Source organism: Taeniopygia guttata, chromosome 8, assembly GCF_048771995.1.
Source record: "Taeniopygia guttata chromosome 8, bTaeGut7.mat, whole genome shotgun sequence".
Lineage (NCBI taxonomy): Eukaryota > Metazoa > Chordata > Aves > Passeriformes > Estrildidae > Taeniopygia > Taeniopygia guttata.
This window is the reverse complement of record NC_133033.1, coordinates 10,562,824-10,579,127: the sequence shown is the minus strand read 5'-3', so window position 1 is coordinate 10,579,127 and position 16,304 is coordinate 10,562,824. Positions and strand designations below refer to the sequence as shown.

Here is a 16,304-nt window from a genome sequence, read left to right as displayed (position 1 = left end):
TGAATACCCAAGCAGTTGTCCACTTCCTCAGGAAGCATGGCTGAGTGCTGAGCAGCAGCACTAATTTCCAGTCTGCGTAGTTCTTGGGACTGCTTTTGCCTGCTCTCATTTACAGCCTATTGCTTTTCTAATAGTCCAAATGTTTGTTTGTCTCTTGACTCTTGGGATTTATGTTTTTGATCATATTCTCCCTTTTCCTAGCCTCCCAGGTAATCCTTTGTGAGTGGGCTGTGTCAGAAAGCACAGGCTCATTAGCATCTTTATACTTTTCATGCTAACAAAGGAAGAGACTCGGCGCTGAGAAGGAGTATCTGGGCACTGCTCAGGGCTTTCTATATCAATGGAAAAACAGGAGGAGGAAGTAGCAGGCTACACTAGTGTCTTGTCTCTGTAAATCCTTTAGAGCCAGCACTTCTGCACAGATGGACTTCATTAAAAGTTAAAACATTTCCACACCAGGGATTTGTAAAGGAAAATGGATGCATTTTCCTTGGAGCTATTATTTTCATCTTACTAAGTGTGCTGGAAAGCAATCCTCATAAGCCTTGTGCTTCTGGACTGATGGGTCTATCTGGCTGCTGCTGCTGAGCTGGGATGGGGCTGGAATCAGCACTGGGAGCTGACTCCCTCCCACTGCTGGAGGGTGGCCCAAAACATCCAGACCATCAGAGGAGCAAGAACAGATTGAAAGCAAGAGCAGGGAGTGTGCCAGGGCAAGGTGGCTATCTGGACCATAGGAGGGACTTTGAAGGGAGCACAGTGGCATATTCCTACCCTGGCCTTTAACCACAAGCACATTTGCCAGTGCTGGTCTGGATGTTACCATTACCACCATGAATAAAAAATCATCCCTTTGTGGTCCATGGTTACATTTACCACCATATATTGTAACAGTGATTAGATTTGGGACTTGATGGTGCTGTAGGGAGAAGGGAAGGGAATAGAAACATGGGAGATGTGATTCCTCTAATCCAGAGAGTTTGCTGTCTAATTTAGCAGCAAAAGATCCAAGATTTGATTTAAGATATTTAAGAAACTGATTTTAGAGTAGAAGGCAGATTGGACCTATTATGGAAAAGAAAAAGGTGGTGTCATTTTGTCATGCTCTTGGGAGTATAGTGTAATTGCACTGACTCACATATACTATTGGGTTTTTAGGAACACATTTCACTTTTCATTTGCCTACAGTTTCAGGGACATCTGCACCAAGAGAAGAATTTTCAGCCTGGGGTCTTGTCCTACGAAATGCCTGTGAAGGTGGTGGCCTGTGTGGTGCACCCCACAACAGATGCACTGCTATTTTCCTCTTTCCCTCTGTGAAAGGGTTTTTTACCCTTCCCTATCTCTACACACGAAGCAGATGAGTAGGAAGAGTGTATGTAAGAATACACTGTGGAGTTCACTACAAGTGTTCCCAGTGCTGCTTACAGCAGTAAGCAATGCCAGTGCTATTAGAATAGTACTTACAGGAGCCCTGACTGCATACTTGACATCAAATGAGAAATCTGCTGCCCAGTTTTCTCTTAAGTGCTGCTTTTCAGGCCTTCAAGGCACATCCCAGTGGGGCAAGTGCAGTGAGTTCTCTAGTCCAAAACATACTGTAGAGAAAGAGCTGTGCAGCAACTTGAAAAAAAAAAAAAAAGGCCATTTAAAACTGAATTACCTGCTTTGTCCCCAAATTGCAAACTAGTAAATCACACTGCGGTAAATCGAAATGGTATTACTGCAAAAATCTGTGCTTTCTTGATCTCCGTTTTGAAAGGCCAGGCTAGTATTTCATTTGGCAGGAGGGAGCCCTGCTTGGAGTCTGAAATTTTATTTGCCAAATTTCACCAAAGAGCCATCACCCAAAATGAAATTAGGATTGCTGCTCTGTCCCTAGCAGCAATTCTCTGGCCTCTGCAGGGCTTTACCCTTGAGAACTTGGCAGTTGCTTAGGCTCAGACACGGAGAGAGCTCACTGAAATGGCTACTTGTGGCTATATGATACTTACTGCAGCAGGGACCTTGTGTAAATAATAATAATTCTGAATGACTGACACGGGCCTGGAGCAAGCAGACTTGACGCCTTTAAAAAGAACATTTTCTGCTTATGTAATATTAAAGCAGCTAAAATAGCAACGGCAGTCAAAGCTCAAGGCTATTACCGGGAGAACAGTAAAAGCTGAGGACAGTGGTTGAACAGTCAGCAACCAAAACTGGAGATATCTGAAAAATGGCTACATAACAAGGGAATACGTTTGTTTACAGCCCAGCTGTATGCACACTTCTGGCAATGTGCTCTGCTAAACCTGCCTCTCCTCAGGGTTCACGAGGGTGACAATACTTGACCGGAGAGGGGCACTGCCAGTGCTTGAGGGCCTGGCAGTGATCACAGGCAAGCAGAGACTGGAGAGACTTGTGAGGGAGATGCCAGGATGCCAGGAAACACGAACCAGCAGTTGAATCAGTCTGGATGACCCTGACTGCTGCTCTGGCCAGGTGTGTGCCCTGGACCATCAGAAGAAGCAAAGGCAGGCTGCAGTAGAGGCCGCAGAGCGGAGCCCTCAGCAGCTGCCACATGGCCGAGGAGGCCGCGGCTCTGAAGGGCCACGACATCCCTGTGTCCCTGCTATCCTGACCTCGGGATAACGCTGCAGTGCAGCAGAGACCAGGGACACTGCTGAAGGAAGTGCACTCCTGTTTATGGGATTTCAGTACTTTGAATTGAATTTCCTCTGCCCCCGGGTGCTTCTCTGGGCTGAGGCTGTAGCCGTGCAGCTGGGCCCATGTCAGAGCAGCTGTAGTGTGGGCAGGTGCCCTTGGCTGTTGTGGGCAGGCTCAGGCCAGCACTGCCAGGCTGTGACACGGGCACTGGGGCTCGTGCTGCTCTCGCCTTCAGAGCCAGAGAACCACATGGAGGCTTCCGACAAGTTTTCTCCTCCCCACATATTACTATGAGTATTTTTGTTGTATTTTCTCCTGGCAAAGAAGTGTGTTCACTATCAGTGTGTTTCTATGAGCATTCTGCTATGCTGTAATACTTGTAATGATCATGGTTTAATAAATACTAGTCCTTTGTCTTTCAGCTGGCACATTCCATCTAAAGATTCCAATGTGCTTTATAGAACTCAACTAAATAAGCTTAACAATTTTGTTCCTTGCAAAGTCCTTTGATGGTTCAAAGTGCATTGCAAGGCTCGAGTCTTATTATTTGTAAAATGACCTTTATGGAAAATAGGAGAGTGACTGTTGGCTCAGTGTATGATAATGCAACACAGAAATGTACTTGAAAACCTCTTTTGCCTTCCTCCCCACATGACCTGCACAGACATCTGTGGAACAATTAGGCCTGCATATCTGTGCCAACTAAATGTCCATTTCCTCCCCTTCCATATCCACTTGCACAAAGGACTAAGAAATATGTCTCTGGTGCTCTGAGATTTTCTGCTCATAATTGAATTCATGCATGCATGTGTGTGCACTATGAATGGGAAAGGATGGTTGCACACCCTGAGCATCCTGTCTGTCTCTCTAGGATGGAATATACTCATCACTGTGGCATGAAAACATTGTTCATCGGATATAATGGGAGGTTGTCTTATTCTCATGTAATCTGGCGTAAAAAAGACAATCTGTCCTTTTGTTCCTCTATACCACTAAAAGCTGTAAAGGATAAAATTTAATTTATGTGGAATCCTTGAGACACAAGATGTGCTTTTGGAGATAAGCAGGAACAGGTTCATCCTCCTCTGGGTTTTTGTTAACCTCTCTGTCTTTTGGATTCCAAAGTGTATGGGCTGGCCTTTATATTAATGCCTTGTGTAGCGCCAGAGGGTTTTCACACAGGACAGATGCTGGCTGTTCCCAGCAGAATTGCAATACCAGGTGGGATAATGAACTTTCTTGATGCTTTTAGCTTCCCACTTTGAAAAGCTTTGGAAATGTGTTCCTTTGTTTGAGCTAGTGATCTAAACTCTTAGACCTGTGCATTCATATTCTTGCCAGGGCTCCCTGTCTTGTTTCAGGGAGCTCATGACCAAGACTATTCAAAAACAGAGCCCCCATAAATCCAAATTCATTCTTTCTGCAACAAGCTGCTGTGGTTAGAGTATTGCTGCTGCTGCACAGACAAGCACATCTGTGGCAGAGTAAAAGCCAAATTCAGTCGCCATAGGAATTTCTACCTGTAGATCATGAGAGACGTCTGACAGTCAGGACTGGCAGACGTGTCTGATACGGCCTTGCTCTTTGCTTCTTTGCTGTTTCAGATTGAATCTCAAATGGAGCCCTGTTTTAGAGTTTGCTCTGATGGCTTCTCTGCTGTGACTTGACTTGCACTTAGACTGGCATGTTCAGCTTAGCTGCCAGGCAGCTCAGGTTCGTGAGCATGCAGTAGCGTGCCTAGTGAGCCGTGGTGTTCTGCACAGGGGATACTCTGGGTAACCCCAGGCTTAAATCCTCTGCCTCTGTCCCTGCGTGGTGGGGAGGCAGATGTTATTTACCATCACTGCTCAGTCATTTGTTCTGTAAAAAAGCAGAAAAACCATTGATAAAACATGCTTTTTACCTTAGCAGTGACATGGATAGAGAACTGGAGATACGGGATCATGTGAATGGAACCTGTAAAGAGATGAAACTTTCAATTTACCATTTATCAGGTTTATCTCAGATAATGCAGCAGCTGTTTAAACCTTAACTAAGGGAAGAGCAGAGAGGACTTTATGCCCAGGTGTTCCCTCTTGCTTTACAGCTGTTCCAAAATAGCCTGCTACTGTTTTATATTGCTTATAAACCACTAATATAAAATGAGATTAAGAGATAATCCAGCAATTAATGACAAATAGCAGGTCCTAAACTTGTTCATATTTGACAAACCAGAAATCTATCTGTTTGAATTAAGTGTGTTTCACATGTGTCTCCTCACCTTTCCAGCTCTAATCTGAAGTGTCAACACCTGTGCAAAGCCTACTTCTGTCCATGCCCACTGATGTAGTGTTATCCCTGCCAGATTCCCCAAACAAAGCTGCTGGTTGTCCCCCAGCTGGAGCAGCACCCCTCACTTTGTCCCTAAGCAGGCCAAGTGGCACCACAGTGAGTCCCCTTGGTCTGGCCGGGGTCTGTCAGTGCCTCCCAAGGGGAGGGCTTGGCTCTGGGGGCTTCAGCAGCAAGGACAGGTATTCCTGTAGCTGTTCCAGCATCATCCCTCAGTCTCACAGCCTTCACCAGCCTCTTGCCCTTCAGTCTCACAGTCCCAGTGGGTGCAGTAGGTTGGTCCACACTGGCAGCACTTGGAGTTTGTGTTGCCCTATTGCAATGTTAGTGCTGCTTTCCAGAAATGCAGCCTTCCACAAGCAGTTTGCCAGAAGCACTGTCCTTCCTGAGCAAGGGCAGGAAACAAATCCTCCCTGTTGGGAGGAGCTGAACAGGAGGCAGGAGCCCCTCATTGCCTGCTGAAGCCATGCAGATGTGATATGCTCCATTAGATTAGGAAATAAAGTGCTGGCTTGGGAGCAGCAATAATGAGGTTCCCTCCCATCACAGGGTCTCACAGGATCAAATGAGCCTTATGCTAAGGTTTTGTAGAGCAAGAGGTAAATCCCTTTTCTAAAGCAGGATGGAGGAAACCTGGACTTTAAGCTTGGGACTGTTTGAAAGATGTCTTGATGGGGCTCCTTGCTGGATATGGCCCTCACTTACAGGCCAGTTAAGCTCTGAATTAGCTGGTTCAAATTCCCTGGTATCAATTCAATTGAAAAAATGTAAATAAGTGTTTTGCTGTTCTCCAGCAAGCTCCATTACACTCCACAGGCCACTGTGGTACCTGTTATTGGTACCTCGTTGCCTTGCCTGTACTGTGTCAGTGTTGGTTAAAATTCCTGTCCTCTGATTGCTGGAAATGGCTTACTGTACTGTTGCACTGTATAATGCCACATGCTGTTCTCTTATTTGCAGTGTTTCTGCTGGAAAGCAAATTCCTTCCCCCACCTTCTCCTTCCCCCATCAAAAATGTGACTCATAAGCAGTCTTTAACTATCAAATCCATTTGTGTATTCTCTCAGCGAGGGTTCGATTACAGCTGGTATGCCACAGATCTGTAGCTGCAGTGAGGTCACTCCTGCTAGAGAAATAAGATCTCCTTTGTCTATAAGGAAAATGCAACTAACCTTCTGCTGTCTCTCCTGCAGGAACAAAAACTGGGACCTGCTCAATTCTCTGGGTGTTTTTGTCCTTCTGATTTCTTGTCCATCTCTCACTCGCAGCACAATGTACCAATAAGGCTCTCAAAACTGAGCCCTGCTGAGACTGCGCATGTCTGTCACTTGCCTAATACCTCTCTGCTGCATTTAGCTCTTTGTTTGGAGAGGGAGAACAGCTCTTCATGGTAGAAGATTTTTCGATTCACCACTTGGAGCATTTCTTTCATACTTTATAAAATTTGGATTTACTTATATGGTCTTCCCAGTGTGTGGTCAATGGGTTTAAAGTGCCTTTTCCTTCATCTCTGTAGCTGGAGTGGGTGTATGAGAGCACATGTGTGATGGCTGGAGTCCTTTGCTCTGTGTGTGTGTGTGAATGTTCTGCACATACAAACATGTCTGTGTGTCCAGCATCTGGCCCAGAGCGGGGCCATCCCTGAAGCACCCTCCATGTGGGGATGTGTGGGATGTATGGGATGTGCAGTCCCCTCTGCCCTGCCGCCACGAGTGGTGAGAGGGTCAGGGAGGCAGAGGGGGCAGCCCTGCTCTGGGCCAGAGCAGTGCGAGTGCAGCCTCTTGTCCCTGCCGTGCAGTGCTGTGTGCGTGGTGGGAAGTCATGGCTGACCTCTGTAGTCTTGTCTTGTCGTTTCAGTGGTGTGCGGACAGATGAAGCTTGGCCTGTTTTTACTCTCTGTGTTTTTCCTTGTCTTTTTTTATTCCCTCCTCATCTTCATCGCACTCTGCCATCAAACAAAACAAACTTTCATCTCTCAGATCAGCGAGAAGGTTGGTCCTTTTCACTTCTTATCCATCTACAGTACGCCACGTCAGATGGGACTTTTCCAGTAGGGAGAGGAGAGCCATCCCCAAAAGGGGAGGGGGCCTTGCAGACTGGCTCCTTTCCAGGCACAGCCACAGTGTGCCTGGTGGAATCTGCTTACTGTTTGCTGTGACTCTGGTGATGGCATTGATACTTTGCTTGCATGCCTTTGCTGCTTGAGATTTAAAGTGCACAGAATATATTTTGCATGCAAATACTAGCCAGGGCAGTTTTGTCAAAGGCAGGGTAGAAAGTAGTGCATGCTGCTCTGTGTGGGATCCTTCTCTAACCCTTTATTCATGCCAGGTGCAAATGTAATACCTCTAAACTGCTGCTGCTTTCTGGCTGGAGAGCAAGAACAGTCTTTGGAAGCAGAGATCAGAATGATCAGTCCCCTCACAAGCTGCTAAAGAATGTGGGTTCCTTAATTCCTCCTGAAGCTTTAAAAGTTTTAACTTTCTCTAGAGGCAAAAGGCTTACTTTGATCTCAGCTGGAGGAGAACCCAGCGTGCTGCCCTCCCTTGCCACAAGGCAGCAGGGGCAGCTCACTGAGATCCAAATTCCTTGTGCTGAGGCAACTTCCCTGCTCCTGTTTCCCTGCTCCTCAGCAGTCACTGCACTGGGGTAGTCCATTTTCCGTGCTCAGACAAGGGCCCTTGGCTCAAGCAGGTCTGCCTCTCCTTCCTTCTCTGGGGCTGGATCTTCCTCCTGCTGGCAGGAGAGCAGGGAGCTCTGGCAGTGGCCCCAGCCATACCAAAGATGGCTCAGGGAGGCCCGTGGTGACATGGACAGGAGCTCATAGGCACTCAGCAAAACCGGGCTGGTGCTTTGCTCTGCTCTGTCCTGCTGCCCTCAGAGAGCCAGGTGAATAAAGGACAGTAGTGAAAGGCAGCTCCAGCCTTTAAATGAAATCTAGCTCCAGACCTAGCTCAAAGCACTCATGATTTCATGCTGAGGAAAGCTGGTGCTTCTGGCGGAAGTCTGGATTTAGTTTCCAGAGATGATTCCTTCATGAACAGGTTCTATGGGGTCTGTCCTTCCACACCCACTGAAGGTAAGGGATGCTCACATGGCTCCCCAGGTGTCATGGGGAAGAGACCCTGGTTTGTCACACAAACTATCAGGCAGCTGGATGAATTGTCTTATGATCATCACTGGAACAAGTTTTAACAAATTGTCATAGCGGCTGTTTCAGTACACTGAGTTCGATCCCATTTCTCTCCCTGGAACATGGTCTCATTTAGATTGTCCTGAGGAATGGGACCTTTGTTGTTTACCTTCTAAAAATAGATTTTGTGGATGATAAAATTACCTCAGCCCAAGACAATGATGAAAAATGAGAACAAGGAAGAAAAGAGAGAAAATCAAAGCCAAGGCCCAAAGCCTCCCAGATTTCAGTGAATTTGAAGCACTGCTGTGAGACACCTCTGGAGACTAAACCTTTGACAGGGCACTTAAATGTTTTAGCCAAATGGTTTAGCTGAAGGGAGGCAGATGAGAATGCGCATAAGGCAGCAGGAGTGAAGAATTTCTTATTCTTTGTGTCAACCCTTCCTTCCCACTCCACCAAAAATACCTACATACACAAATATTTAATGTGAAGCCAGAAATTAGTTTCTAAATATTCCATTGGGGTTTGCCATGCTTATAATTTGTTTGGCACTGATAATTACATCGTACATTTTTCCAGCTTTACTTAAAACTGTGTACTGCTAACCCATGCATTTAATTATTGCTCTGTGACTGCTACAAGGTTATTTATTAACAAGTTATTTTATCTTGATACAGTGGATCTTTTCTCTTATTCCCCTCCTTAATATTGTGTTATTTTCATCAGAGAAATTTCTGAGAGCAAATGCAAATTGCAGAGCTCCACAATCTTGCTCTCCCTTACTTTGCTATTAGTATGTCAGTATGCTGAATGCTGATGTGTCTCCAGTGCTGCACCACTGTAATGATATATCCTCTTTTATATGTGGTTGTCAGCACAAATAATTAGACCTAAAAGTTATAGCTGAAATATAATCCAAAAATGGCAAGGCCCTGTTTTGGAAATTGTCTATAAAATGTCAGCACTCAAGGATACATTGGGAGCATAAATAGTACAGCATTGTTTGAACACAAGATTAGACTGTAAATGCATTTTTTCTGGTTCCAATTTTTCCTCTCCTTCTCTTGGTTCTGTCAATAGGTTGTGAGACTTCAGCAACTGCCTTTCTGTTTGAAGTCTTTTTGTAAAATGATAGCACTGGGGGGAGATGAAAGGTGTCTACAGATGAGTAAACCATGCAGACCAATGATCATATTTGAGGATAGCTCCTAAATTCACTCCTTCCCGACTTGGAAGAGGTGGTTCCTGAGGAAGGCAAGAGTTTTGGCAGGTGACCAGTCTGGTGAGGGCAAGAACACACCCTGTTCACCAGGGATCCTTCAGCTTGCCTGGCTTGAGTAATGAAGTTGGACAATCTCACAGTCTCAAAGATGTGCCCCTGCATTGCACTCTGCTGCTCATCCCGCTTGGGAGGCTAGAGCAGAGCCCCCTGACCTTGCCTTGTCTGTGCTGGCACTGGGGAGGAACAGCAGACCAGGCAGTCCTAGTTCTCCTTCAGAGCAAAAGGGACTTCAGGCTGCTGTTCCCTCGTGCAGAGGACAAGCGCTGTACTGTGGCCAAGGGAGCCATCAGGAAAATTTGGAAATTTGGTTTCCCCCTTCCCTAGCAGTTCTGCACGACTTTGGAAGCCTGGCCAGTCCTTCTGGCCCTTTGTGTTTCTAGCAGAGCCTCACTGGATGCCAGCAGTGTCTCAGCATATGAGAGGGACTAACAACACCAGCCTGAGAGCCCTGAGCTTAGAGCCTACAGCTTTTGCAGACAGCAGCAGGGAGGAGGATGTCCCTGGCTCTCCAAAGGGGTAACTTCACTATCAGAGGGAACATGAGACATGTGGAAACAGCCATTCCCGTGCTGAAAGGAGCCAGACAATCAATTGAAGCTCTTTGCTTTCAAGGCAAGGAATGTGCATGTTAGTGCATGTTGAATTATTAACATTTCTCAACCTTTTTGGCTCTAGTGTTGCTTGCTCCCCTCCTTTCTCCCAGCAGTCGCCCCTGTGAGTGGGGAGCCAGACTCCACACTCATTTCTCCCAGTCCTGTGAGGTCCAGGGCTCAGGTTGCACTGCACTCACTGCTCTGAGTTTCACTTCACTTCACTTCCTAAGGAATGCTTTCAGTGGGGAGATATGTGGAATAGTGGACTAGCACAGAGCCCTTAGGATGCCTGTTCTTGGGATGAATTATAATGAATCTCATTTTTGACAGTCTGCAGGTTTAGTTAAACCCCTGAATTATAGTATTGTCCATTTAAACAATTTTAATATTCACAGTAGTTTTCCCTTTGCTGTTTTTGCAAAACCTCTGAACCACCTTCTTCTGATCCTTATCCAAAAAGAAGATTAAAAAATTACTGCAAATTCTAGTCAAGAAAATTGTAATTAAAAGGGAAATTTCATTGCTGCAAAAAACCAAGAAAACAAAATTTTCTGGAGCACTTAAGGTAGAACCGTGGACTGTAATAACCCATGTGATTTGACTTGTAAATTGGACAGAAATTCTAAGGATGCTGCTTTTTGAGGAGTTACACTGATTTAAATTAATACCAGACTCTTATGCTAGAAAAGCAAGCAACTTAAATTGCTGGCTTGAGCCCGAGGAATGTGTTGATGGTGCTCTGCAAGCTGCTGTGAGAGCTGTGCCAGCTCTTGATAATGCTAACTGACAGCATCTCCCCTTCTCCCTCCATACTGACTGGGACAAGAAGCTGCCAATTATCCCCCAAGAGGATGGGAGGCTGATGGAGCCCATCCCTTCCTTTGCATATACTCCTGACAGAGCACTGTCTGGACCAGATCTCTTACTGAAGGCACTGCCCTGACCTCCTCCCACCTCCTGTGTAGAGAGCTGACCCCTACACAGGGCATCCATTTTTAGCAGCTGGTGCCTTGGGCACTGCTGCTCTCTGGTGCAGAGCAGCAAGCCCATCTCAGCAGCTCTGCCAGTGTGCAAATGAGGGGAAGACAGCTCAGCCATTCTGGGTTGTAGGAATGCTCCACAGAAGCCTGTTTAACCACTCCTCTGTTGCCAGGCTGGAGAGCTGAGGCTCAGCACAACTTCCTGGCATCTGCAGGCTATGTGTGCACATTCCCAAGGCTGGTGAGGGGGTCTCACACTGTTTGATCCACAGGAGAGTTTTCCTTGTCATTCATCCCTTTTCAAAGCACAGGAATGCACCAACCACCTCTGCTGCTCCTGTGTGTGTGGCGCAGGGGAGAGTGACTTCTCATCACCTTGCAGAGCGCTGCTGCAGGGCCCTGAGCCCCAGTGAAGTGCCTGTCCCCTCTCTGCAGGGGAGCAAGTGATGTCAGCTGCTGACATCCCTCGGGAGAGACAGCACAGCCACCGCAGGTCATGCCTCTGCAGGCATCAAGGGTGACACGGCACCAGTGGGACTCGCACACCCTCAGGAGCACCCTGAAATCAGGCACTTGACATGGGGACACAGTGTGGGGTGGAGGGGAGTCTGCGGCAGGCTGTGCTGCCTCTGGTCTCACAGGGCTGGAAGTGAAAATCTGTGCATGCTGGGCTCTGACCATTCTGCATGGCCTTGTGTCCTCCAGTTTTTTGTCTTCCCAGGTCCCTGTGTGTGAGTATTTGCGTGCCTTCCCTCTCCCTGACCTGCCCTTCCAGCACTGTCTGCCTGACTTCGTAGTGGCCTTCAGTGCCTGCTAGCCTGTTTGCCTTGTGCATGTGTGTGAGTGCTCTGTGCACACATATGGCATTATCCTCAAAGTTTGCTCTTTTTTTCTATTTTAATGCAGCTTGGGTGGGTGGGTTTGGTCCTTTGGCGGGGACAGAATTTGAACAGCTTCTACCTGGAATAATTCGACGCCATGTTCATTGGAAAATAAACCTGACTCTTAACGAATGGTGCTGGGATGCTTTGGTTGGAAATACATGCCATCATGTTAAACCATTGCCATGTCCATCAGGTTAAGTCCGTATTTTCATGACTGCATAGCATTTGAGTACACTTTCAGTTCTGTCTCATTTGGGGAGCACTGCCTCATTGGTCAGGTAACACTTCACTGGTGATTGCTCATGTAGGTATTGATTTGAGATTTAATAATTGATTAAAAGAAGCATCCAGCAAGACTTTGGATTTATATACTAAAAAAAAAAAAAAAAAATTGCAAAGAAAGTTATCCTTAAGTTATCCTTACCCTGGCTGGTAAGGAGCTAATGAGCCCTGTTTTGTCACCGAGACTATGTGTAGTACACACACGATGTTGACAGTATTGTTTAATTTATCACAAAGTCTTAGCTCTGTTGTACATGCAAGTGTGGGGGCTTCTGTGTTCAGTCTATTTCTGCAATCCTGATGGTTTGGGATGAATCATCAAAGAGAGCACTAGTGAAATTTGATTTGGGTAGAGCAAGCTTGGCAAGCGGTGCTGACACCTCTGTGGCTCATGGGGCTGTCAGCAGCTTTACTGTCTGCGGTGACTGTAAAGGTGGAGGCAGGCCTGCAGAGCTGTGAGTCCCCAGGCCCCCATCGCCCACGGGGCGGGCTGCACCCATGGCCTGTTGTGATCTGGCCCTGCTCAGGCTCCTGCCCTGTTCCCACCTGCCCCAGCTCTGCAGCAGTCGCTGCCCCACCAGCCCAGTGCACGGATGGAGGAGCATAACTGGCAGGGAGAGGCTCCTCACAGCCGGTCACTCGTGACCCCGGCCGCTGCTCACGGCTGCCCTTCCAGTGGAGGAGGCTAGAGGAGAGCAGAGCTGCTGGGCAAGACACATCCAAGCAGTTTCCCTTTTTAACTACAGACTGAAATGAGCTTGCCCAGAGAGACAAAGATTTACTGAACGCAGTTGTTTCTCTACCCTTGCTTAAATAGGCCCATAACACTAACCCTGAAGAAGGGACCTCATTTCTCAGTGTCATTTTCCTGACGGGAATGCATATGGCAGGCAGCTTTAGAGCTTTATTGTAGCTGAGAGTTGCTTACAAATAAGTCTTGAATGAAATACCCAGCAAGGGATTGATATGAAGAGAAGCTGTGCAATGCAATAAGGAGGAATACATCTCCCAAAGAGCTGCCACGAAGGTGGGAAAGGTTCTGCCAGCCCAGCTCTCTTCTGTCAAAATGGATATGATCTCACATCTGTCAGGATTAGTTCTCTCCTGCCCAGCAAGGTGATCTCTTCAGGCCCTGACAATGTCACACAGCTCGGGTGACTATTTTCTGAGCCAAGGTAGAACCTGAGTTACATTTTGAAAGGAATTATATTTTATTTAGCAGCACACGTGGGCTAATTCAAAAAGAAACCCTTCTGCTGCCCCTGCCCAAACCCTACGAGGTTTAGGGAATGGGCTGCTTTGCTCCAGAGCTAATAAATTGAGCAGGTGATTACATTTTGCAGAAGTTCAGTGGGTCCTGCAAGAAGTGTGTGACTGGTATTTGTGCATGCTCTCTAATTAGAAGGATGTAATTTAAATGGAGGAATGTTTCATGTTAGTAATATGATTTCAAAAGGCTATGTTTGGAGGGAAGGGATGGAGCCATCTCTTAATGAGTTCTGCTAATAAGATGCCGGTGGCTAAGGAAGGAGAGCAAAGTGTGCGCAATTTGGCAAAGTAGTGAACAGCTTTTGCTCTTCATTTTATCTGTCCTGAGGGATAGACAGGCAAAAATGTTGACTGCCCCTCATGTACCCCCACAGTGCAACTGAGTACTCTCTGCTGGTTCTGTGGCCCTACTAGCTGTCTCCTCCTTGTTTCAGTGCGGCGTGTTGCTCCTCGATTCTCGATCCCTCCGAGCAACCATGAGGTGATGCCTGGGGGGAGCGTGAACCTCACGTGCGTGGCAGTAGGTGCTCCAATGCCCTATGTGAAGTGGATGGCTGGTGTGGAGGAACTGACCAAAGAAGATGAGATGCCCGTCGGTAGGAATGTCCTGGAGCTGAATAACATCATGCAGTCTGCCAACTACACCTGCGTGGCCATCTCTTCCCTTGGCATGATCGAAGCCACAGCCCAGATCACTGTCAAAGGTAAGGAACTGTTACTTGCAGTGCTCCTATTTGAGTTTCAACAGTGTAGCCCTTTGCCAAAGTTTGTTGGCTGCAGCCAATTGACTGCTCTCTTCTTTGACTTTTCCAGTTTCCAAGGGAGGTTCCCACAACTTTGTGTTTTCCTGCTCACAGTATGATGATACTTGCTCTGAAGGTCATTTTCTCTCTCCTTGCAAGTGGCGTAGTAGACAAGCTTATGTCAGGCCAGGTCCTTGTTACACCATGAGAGAACCTCACTGAGTGTGTGTTTGTCTCAGCAATGTCTGGCTTGTTCAGTGCATCAGCAGGATCAGCTCTGCACAGTGGTGGGCCATGGGCTGTCTTGGGGCAGGGTCAGTGGATGTCTGCAGAGCTGTTTGCACAGATGTCCTCTTGCAGTAAGGGAGAGATAAGAAGGTTAATGCCAGTAATGTGAAGTGTGCATGATCCTCAACAGAATGAGCATCCTCCCACCCTGCAGGGAGGAGCTATATATGTTCATTTGATATTTGTTACATAATTATCTGTAAATGTCTTCCCTTTCTACTCTGGCTCTTTCCCTTTCTTTTTCTTGTGATGCTGTCCTTCAGCTGTACTTTCTGCTGACGTTTCACAAGTAGCTTTGCTCCAAAGAGGATATTGTTGCCAGTTGCTGACCACAGAGCAGCTCACCCACTGACAGGAGGCTGAAGGTGTCCTGCCTTTCCCTTCTGGGACCTATCAGAGCCAGAGTATCTGTTTCCTTCTCTGCTTGCAGTTGATTTGTAGCTTGGATTGCCGCAGATATGTCATCTTTTGAGACTGTCTGTTCTTGCAGGCCCCTTCCTGCACTAAAACCACCTTTAGCACAGAGTTCCTGCTTGAACAGAGAATTGAGTGTTAGCTCTCTCTGACCTGGAGATAACAGGAAATTCTCTTGGCTAGTCACAGGATGCTTTTAACCTTAGCCACACCCAGCCCCCTTTACTCACAACACCTGCTCATCAGTGCCTTTTCCAGTCTCTCTTTTCATACAGAGCACAGTGGTTGCCCTGCTATAGTAGATACACAAGAGAGTACAGAAAAAAGGGCCATTATGGGATTTGGTCTTGGAGGGAAGAGGTGGGACCTGCTCCTTCACACTGACAGTTCACAGCATTTTCCTCTTCACAGCTGGAATGCCTTTGCCTCTCTCCCTCAGTGGTTGATGTGATGCCACAGGACAGGGAGCAATTTGCTCAGCTCCTTTAGCCCTTCACCTTCCTCCTTGTGTCCTCATCTGCTTTTTCTACACCTTTTCTCTGGATATCTTACTGCCTCTGTCCCAGACTCCTTCACCCAGTGTTGCTTCTGTGCTTGCTGGCAAGCAGACCATTTTCAGCACAGACAGGAGAAGCAAAATTACACAGAACTGATTGCACTTAAGTGTGTTGAAAGTACCAGACCTGCCCTTGCTCACATGAAGACTGCACACCCAACAGTTGTCAGGAGTCAAACCTGTGGTTCTTCTAAAGAAAAGGAGTTTCACGTGTCCTTGAAAGCCTGAGGAAGGCTGCCAGTTCCTAGGATGCTGTAAGAAATATGTTTCTGCAGGCTATAATACTGTGCAGGTTGGGTTTGCCCTCCCTGAGTCCTCCATGGGTAGTGGTCGGGTGTCTGGCTGTGGGTTGTATGCCCTCCCCTGCCACGCCAGTTCAGCCCCTGATGATCTTCTCAGTATTCGTGTTGCAGTAGCACTGGAAGAAGGCATTCTCTCTCGTACTCAGAGCAGGCATGCCCTATGCTAAGGAGCTTGCCTTCCTCAGCTGAACCATGTGGAAACTAGAAACCTCATGGCTTTGCCAAAGAATGAAATTCTTGATTATCTTAATTTGGGTTGAGCATTTTCCCTAGTTCCTTGTCCAGCACGGCTGCATTACAAGTCACTAATTACTTTAGAGTGGTTTGTAAGAGATTTAAACTTACTGTAGACTTTAATTCAGTCATTATACTAAAGTATTTGTGTACTCTTCAAATCTTTCTCACACACACACACTCATTCTTTTTCTTTATTCTTGTGGTAAAGTGGTAAATCTGGGAATGTGTGCTCGCAGTGGTTATGTTCTCATTGACCCTTCGGAGGTATCATTGTCAGAGTTCTTGTGTAACAATTTACTGTCTGGTTGCAGTTTGACACACTACCCAGTGAAATAGTGGATATGAAAGTTGATAATTTCTCTGG

At 46.8% G+C, this 16,304-nt stretch overlaps 1 protein-coding gene and 1 long non-coding RNA gene across 16 annotated transcripts in view; one reads left to right on the top strand and one right to left on the bottom strand.

The window, feature by feature from the left end:
- The window catches only part of PTPRF (protein tyrosine phosphatase receptor type F), a 375,029-nt gene that overhangs the window by 287,667 nt on the left and 71,058 nt on the right, over positions 1–16,304 (top strand). For all 15 annotated transcript variants that reach the window (XM_072932782.1, XM_030278944.4, XM_030278937.4 and 12 more), the window contains one exon: positions 13,835–14,104. In XM_072932782.1, the coding sequence (XP_072788883.1) occupies positions 13,835–14,104 (270 nt within the window). The remainder of the gene's footprint in view (positions 1–13,834; positions 14,105–16,304) is intronic.
- On the bottom strand, positions 1,426–6,297 carry LOC140684615 (uncharacterized). Its single transcript, XR_012057134.1, has 3 exons — positions 6,147–6,297; positions 4,550–4,602; positions 1,426–1,623 (listed from the first exon to the last, which is right to left on the bottom strand). It is a non-coding gene; the product is annotated as an uncharacterized lncRNA (long non-coding RNA).